A 7,914-nucleotide genomic window follows, 5' to 3' on the forward strand; every position below is an offset into this window, starting at 1 on the left:
CATAAATCTGTTTGTGTGTGTGTGCAACAGGAGTTCAGCCCGTGCAGCATGAAGACTCGGAGGGTCCTGTGGTGTGTTGGGAACGGCTGGGACTGCCTGATCTGGACTGTAAGGAAAAAACTGCCTGGATCTCTACTGGAAGCCTGACTGGAGATCTCATCCAGCCTACCATGCAAGAGATCTGAACACGTTTAAAGCAGAAAACACTTATGCATCAAACACACTAAAAGAGAGAAATTGGGAATTGGAACATAAATGAATAATAAAAAAAATGAAACGGCCGGTGATGGATTGGTCAGAGACATTGTGTGACTCGAAATGGACACTTAACTGACTGCTTACAGAGCTGGAGAAGACTGACAAGAGTACGAAGGACAGAAGAGACTTTTAGGCAAAAATGATGGAAGACTCAAAGGCTGAAATGATCCCACTTGTGAGAGGACTTTTAAAAGTAAAAACTCTTTAGATGACTTATTTATTTTTTGTAGTAGTAAAATATTATTTCATATGAATGTATCTGTTGTAAGAAAAAAAGTTTCTTTTATATTATTTATGCCTTTTTTTTTTTGAGAAGCTTTTTATTTTTTGTTGTTTGATTTCATTTGTAATTTTTTTTGTTTGCTCCACACAATGTGGAGCTTAGCCATTGTATGTGTAAAGTTTTGTAATAATATAAAGAGAAGATAAAGTATTACAGCTGTCCATTTACTCCTCTGAGGTTTTAACACTATACCATACTTTCAGCTCTGCCAAACTGCCAGATTTTGAGGAATATTAACATGGTTTCATATGGCCCCTCAACATGGTTTATTGCACCCCTAAAACACGTGTTATCCACAGCTAGGAAGCCAGGAAGCTTGCAAGCTCGCAACTAAAACATTTGGTTTTGTGGTCTTCACCTAAAATTAGTTTGCTCCCACAATAATCAATAAAGCAGTCTGCACTGTCGGTGTCTGAGGGATATCAGAAATATCCGCTCAAGTATCTGGTAATTGCAACAGCTTTTTGAAGTTTCCCACAGTCAGTCCCCACAGCCACACTTCCTCACTGCTCTCCACGTCTCTTTGTTAACCATAAACAAATATGCAAGTGCTTGAATGACCTTTGACCTTGCCAGACTGTGTTGAAAGGCGCTGGTCGTGGTGACATCACGTGAGTGTTTTTGTTTGGTTGCAAGGTGGAGCTCATTACTGTGGTCTCCTTATTTCAGCTTCAGATGTGGTTTGTACTCAAGTTGACTGTCCACAGATCCCCAAAGTGTGGGTGGTGCATTTTAACAGCCGATTTCAGACTGGCTGGATTAATAAAGATGTGTTTTCATAGTTCTTCATAATTCCATCTCTCATGGGATCTGGATAAATTATTATTATAATAATAATTATTTTTATTTTTTATTTTTTTGAGATACGAGAGCTTGGTGTACTATGGAAACACACCGTAACTTCCAGACCCAAAACATCCTCCACCATCATTCATAAAGAGCTTTTACTTATACTGGGCTTCAAAAATGTCTCCTGAACTTTTGTACTGATCACTGATTTTATCATTAATTTTATGTTCCCTTAATGTCATCTTGACCTCCCTGTTCACATAGAGACTCCTGGCTACACCCTTCCTGTAAAAGAAAGCTCTGATACTCCCCGTCTATAGCTCATCCAAAGCCGACTCTTCCAGTATTATAGGAAAACAGATAAGCTCATATTGCTGATATAAAATATATCCTCTAGCTTTTTTTTGTTTATTAAAGAAATTTTTTTCATATAAACATTATGAGTGATTTATGTTTTTCAGAACTTCCACAAGGGGCAGTATAGCAGGAATTGGTGGAATTATTTAATTGTCAGTTTTCACTGTTGTCATGGTGGAGAAACAGTTTGGAGATAACCTCCCAAAACAAAATGAAGTCAATGTTTAAAGCAACATTCTGAAATATTAATGCAGACATATTAAATGCTTTTTTATTGCACCCTAGAGTACTGAGGTTTGTTGCTGCCAGAAGAATGCAAAAAATACAGAAAGTATTCTACAATGCACTAATTTGACCACTGATTGAAAATAACGATTGCACCTACATCTCACATTTTATTTCTAAATTGTTTAGAATTTCACTGCTAAATGTTGTTACTAAGTCATAAATGTTCCCATTTTGACTTGAAAATGAGCTTAATTGATAAAGAAAAATTGTGTCTACCTTAATATTCATGAGCTAAGCCTTTGTCATGTTGTGACATTATAAGTTGACTAACCATGACTGGGATGTTGAAACCTCTGTATATTTTGGCCTAAGTTCTAAGTAAAGTAAGCTTGTTGAAGTGGATATTGGTTAACAGAGCTGTCCGCTTTTAGTCTCATAGTTCCAAGTAAAACCAGTCAGTGTTCTCCAATTATAGTGCCAGCACTGCCACCAGACACTCAAGCCCACGTTATTCCCTACATACAATCTTTGACATCATGATGCTTCCATCTGTCATTCTTGGTTGGAAAGAAAAATAGAGATGAAGGAAAGACAGCAGGTCTTACTGTTGCCAGATTGTGGTGAACCATTTAGCGTACTATCCAGGCCACTTCAAGGTGGTTTCCTAAATTCTGGCTGGGCTTACGGTGTCTGGATTTGAAAATTTCCCTTCTGTTCCACTGGGCTTCAGCTGGAAAACCAAAGCCAGGATCTAAACAACAGGCAAAGGTAGGCTTAGAAACCTGAAGCATATCACATTACGCAATGATATCGAAGCTTATCCTCCTGGACCTGTGAATTTTTTTTTTAGTATTGTGAAGATGACTTTTAGAACGGTGACCAGTATAGCTTGAGCCACAAAGGCATTCCTTCAGCTCAAATAATAGAGCAGGACTCTAGTAACGCCAATGTCAAGGGTTCAATTCCCAGGGAATTCAAAACTGATCAAAGAGAATCAAAAATCAAAAGAGAATCAGAACCTTTTGGCAAGGTGCTAAAACCATACTCTGCTACTGGGATGGGCTACTTAGGTCCTGGATGGCCACTGTCCTGCAGAGTTTAGTGCCCTAATCAAACATACACGCCTGTAACTTTTAAGCAATTATGAAAGCATATGTTCACAGAAATAAGGTATAAAAGCAGTTACTGTTGCAGTACCTTTTCAAAAGTTACTTTTGTACCTTTTACGTACTAATACTGTATGTACCAATATGGACTCTTATGTACAAAGGTGTATCTTTTGAAAAGGTACTGCAGCAGTGACAGCTTTTGTACCTTTATTTCTGAGAATGTAGGAACGATTGTTGATTAGGAATGGAAGTAAACTCAGTCAGTGATCAGTGGCCCTCCAGGACCAAAACTTCCCAACCCCTCTACTGAGAAAGACTCCAAAAAACAATAGATGGGAAAAGGATACTGAAGAAGAAAAAAGTGATGGTGGTACAGAGAGAAAGAAGAGAGATGTTGACAGAGGTCTCAGGTCATATGATGAAATGAAGATAAGGTTCAGGACCTCCTGATAAAGACCTGCTTCTGTCTGAAGTCGCTCTCTACTTACCCAGCCTCAAGCCTGTCCTGTTTCCTCCTGCACAGCACTCAGACCCCTTATTAAGGGCACCATGGGAACAAATGTGCCCATTGTCCACTCCAAAAATTCCTCCCCCAGTCTCTGAGAGGACCTGTTAGCACCCTTTCCAACCCCCTCCTCCGCCCACCATTCTTCGCCTGTCTCTTTGGCACACCCTGAATGAATGTAACACATGAATTAGTCCGCGATTCTTTCTCTTTTCTTGTCTCTTGTTCTGAGAGTTGCCTGATTTGACTCTGCTTCCAAGCCATTTATCCACAGGAGGTTACAAAACCGCATAAAAACTCTAGGACTCTGGCCCTGCACCAGACATCTATTATTTTAAGCACATTTCGGCCCCATAATCAGTGTTATACAAATAAACTACCATTTTCTTGACCAAGATCTCCACAGCCGACAGGAAATGTATGCAAGACTTAGCAGATCAGCTGATGATTGGGTTGTTATTTCATATGGGGTTTGAATTATGTATGGCTATCGCTATATTTCTGTTGTGTGGAGGGAATAAAAGTCTTGTAACTTTAATTTACAAGCTTTTGGTTATTCCTGAGGTCAGACCTGTGCTACGCTTCAGAGTTCCATGTGTCTGTGTTTCTGCTCATAATTAGACCAATGATGACAAGTCACTTACACACGCCGACAGCATCAGCCGTTACCTCAGTCAACCTTCACAACATTTTCCAATTCCAGTTGACGATGTGTGAAAGTCAATTCCTATTTTTCTTGCCTTGTGTGGTGGGAGACAGAGTGCAATTCTTGTCAATATGGTCACTTGGTGTATTTTTGCCAAGTGTGATATACTGTAATTGTTTATACTGGAACAATATTCCTATTAACCACTCATGCACTTCCAATCGTGATACTTAATTTCTTTTGTGGGAAAAAAAAAAAAAGAAGACAACTGAATGAATATTTTGATTGGTGAAAGCCATACAGTGGCAGGACATTGTGGTGTACTTTAACACATAATAAAGTACCTAAAAGTGTCAGCAAATTGATCATTTTCAAGTCCTCCAACTGGTTTTGTTAAAAACAACCCAATATTTAAGGGAATTTAACAGTAAAACTGTGGCAGCTACTATTGCTTTCCTGAGTGCTATTTAGTGTCTCAGAGTACAGTGGTAAAAATGTGCTCTTCATTCCTCAATTTACTTTCTCTTTCATCAGGTTGTTTGGCACCAAAACTTAAAGGAGTAAAAAAAAAACTGAGTGCAAGTACCTTTTGCTGACAAACTTGGGTGCCTTTCTCTGTGTACTGCCACTGTCCCGAATTTAACCAACCACATAATTTTGGAAGAGTTTGGAATGACATGATGGTGAGTATATGATAACATAATTATCATTTCTGGGCAAACTATCTAAGGCATATCAACCTATCATTTCCTCCTGATTGTGGGTTAAGGGTTGCGGTTTGCAATAGGGTTAGAACTACGTCTACATCTCCCACAGTACCTGCCAAAATTTGCTACTTCAGAGTCATATCTGAAGTAGCAAAAAGTCTGAACAATTCTCCCTAAATAAATTTGTTCGTAATTTGTAGGCATATCATTTTGGATGTGCTACAATTGTGGTGCACTCCCATTGCCTGAGCATAGCGATGGCCAAGGCTGAATTTCCCATCATAAAAATAACTGAGCTATGTGACCAATATTTATATCGGTAGTTCTGGTTTTCTGACTGATCTATTGCAGCATAGAAGCCCAGACATGGTGGTTTATGGATTCATTACTCAAGGCCAAAAGCTGTTTATTTCCCACACTAAGGGGAAAGTTATGTTTCACGGTGGAAACCTACAAACAAAAATTTAACTACTAAGATATTCAGAGACAGATTGACTGTGTTAATGGTAACTCAGATGGAATGATGGAAACTTGGATGATGGCTGTTTAAGTGGATGAGTCAGCTGGATGTGAAAACCAGTTTAGTAGAAATTAAATCTATTTAGATCACAAAATCAATCTGACCACTGCAGTTTATTTGTATTCAAAACTCATTTATTTAAATGTGAATATGTTAAGGCTAATTGAATCTCAGTGAAATTACACTGATACTGTATACTATCACATAAACTGTCCATGATTGATCACTCTTTAAATTCCTGTGATTAGTTGTATTATAGTTAATTAAACTGCTGCTTAATCACTGGATGGGGGTGAGGATCCTGACCCCCTGGATCGCTCTTCCTCATCCTGCAGATGCAGCTGGGTGTAGTAAAACCTAACCTTAGGCGGTTCTTCCATGTCGTATAAGGCCTGGCAGGTGTAGACCCCCTCGGCCTCATCCGAGACCCCCTCAATCACCAGAGAGGTTGTGTTAGTAAGCAGGGAAATCTCTCCCAGGGTGCTGGCTAAGGCCAGGAGTTTGGACCCCTGGCCGTGGTTGTAGGCAAGAGGCTCATTTCTCTCTGTCCCAGGCCTGGAGAAAACCCAGATGAACAGTGTTGGCACATCGGATCCACAATGAAGGTGCACAGTGCTGTTTACTGTAGCCTCCACATGTTGCCTGATATACTCAATTTCATCGGGGTCAGGGATATCTAGACCTAAGCACACACAATAGTAAATTTGTCAGAAATCATATACGAGTAACTTGTTTTGTGCTCACATGAGATAAATATTCCAATTAAAGAGTTGTTTTCTTCACACAGCGAATCAACCCTAAATTGGGTTCACCAACTTAAGATAAAATGACTAGCCATATGAGGTGTATTATCAGACACTTTCATCATCTAAATCAGTTAATCATAACAGTTGCCAAATGCAACTTTGAAAAGGATATTTGTGCACTGGCATTGTTGAACTAAAACATCCCATATTGTCACTATAGTCGTGTTGTATCGGTCAGCGAAACTAATTTAAAAATTAAACCTAAACCTTAAATTTTTATAGATGTAAGTGCCAAACAAAATATTAATTCATAGACATCCCTATTGAAAAAAACAACAACAACAACATATGCTGGTTAGGTATGTTTTGAAGAATGGCTGGTCCTTAGCTGGTCATGTGCTGGACCTAAGCAACTAACTCCAGCTCAGGACCAGCACTTGACCAGCTTAAACCAGCTCAAACCAGCAGTCATGCTTCAAAACCTAACCATATACTGTTTTCTTTTTTTCCAACAGGGATAGAAGACATTATGATTTATTTTACAAGGTTTGCAAACTTTGCATTAACTTTATCTGGTCAAGATGATAAAAAGGCCTCAAAACTTTTGAAGTAAACTCTGTAGAGTTCTAATTGGCTTGGTTTTTCTTTCATCATAAAAAATATTCTCCCCAACCAAATATTACTGTTAATAACTCAAAAGTATAACAGACCTTCCTATTCAGCATATCGCTACTTACGCCTCCCCTTCAGACATGAACTCTCTGTCCTGTTGCTTAATATCAAGAACATTCCTGACACACTTCTGTCCTAAAACAGACATTATCCTTTATCGTTGCTCCTTACCTTCTACAAGAACCAAGAGGAAGCAACAGAGTAAAGGAAAGAACCGCACGATCCCCATGGTGTCACAAACTTCAGGAAATGCTAAAAGCAGACCTACACACAACAGGACAGTTTCTCTTCTGTCCCATCTAAACCAGAACCTTCCAATGAAGAGACTACTGGGACTCAGGTAACAGACAGAGTACTCCATCTCAGTTACTTTAAATAATTTATTAGTGCCTTACAGTGCCCTGATGTGCCTCGTATGGTTTCTTTCATTCTCTGAGGCAGAGACAGGTATAGAGTATCTGGAGGTGACACTGCATCATTCATTATTGAGCAGGCCGAGGGACAGGACTTTCTGAAATCCCGTATGACTGTTACCTGCTCATATAAGAAGTTCAGAGGAATTCAATAAGAAAAACAAACATTGCTACATACTATTTACTTTGGTTACTAGGTAACAATCTCTTCTATGCACATAGGTTACTGGAAATGTGAGCATGTGAGCAAATCAAGGCCTACTGGTAATGAACAAGTAGTATTACAATTAATTCAAATTCAAGCTCATATGACTGTAAGTTCCCCAGAAGAAAGAAAATCTTGCAGGTCTGCAATAATGCAAGGGTGAGTACTTTTTAACTGGACCTATGCCTGAAATTTGAGTCGGGAGACGTTTATATCAATTTTTGCTGAGCTATGTTGAAGTCAGTTAATTCTCACATATTGCACTGAACAGAATGTTCGTTGGCAGGAACACGACAATTCTGCAAGTTCACATATAAAACAAAAGACAAAAGCAACCCCTGCCATTTTATTGCCGCAGATGCTGCATCACACAACGACAATGATGAAAGGTAGATAAAAGACAGAGATTCCAAAGTGGAGTTGATTTGTGATGAGTAGGATGAGTGGGTCTGCTTTAGATGGGGCGGACTGGCCGA

The 7,914-nt window shown here is 39.1% G+C and overlaps 1 protein-coding gene across 1 annotated transcript in view; it reads left to right on the plus strand.

Annotated features, from left to right (window-relative positions):
* cdon (cell adhesion associated, oncogene regulated) overlaps positions 1-1,965 on the plus strand; it is a 39,373-nt gene extending 37,408 nt beyond the window's left edge. The window contains exon 19 of the mRNA XM_052582494.1: positions 31-1,965. Coding sequence (XP_052438454.1) covers positions 31-185 — 155 coding nt within the window. The 3' untranslated portion in view covers positions 186-1,965. The remainder of the gene's footprint in view (positions 1-30) is intronic.
* Positions 1,966-7,914: the final 5,949 nt, after the last annotated feature.

This window comes from Carassius gibelio, chromosome B18 (assembly GCF_023724105.1).
Source record: "Carassius gibelio isolate Cgi1373 ecotype wild population from Czech Republic chromosome B18, carGib1.2-hapl.c, whole genome shotgun sequence".
NCBI lineage: Eukaryota > Metazoa > Chordata > Actinopteri > Cypriniformes > Cyprinidae > Carassius > Carassius gibelio.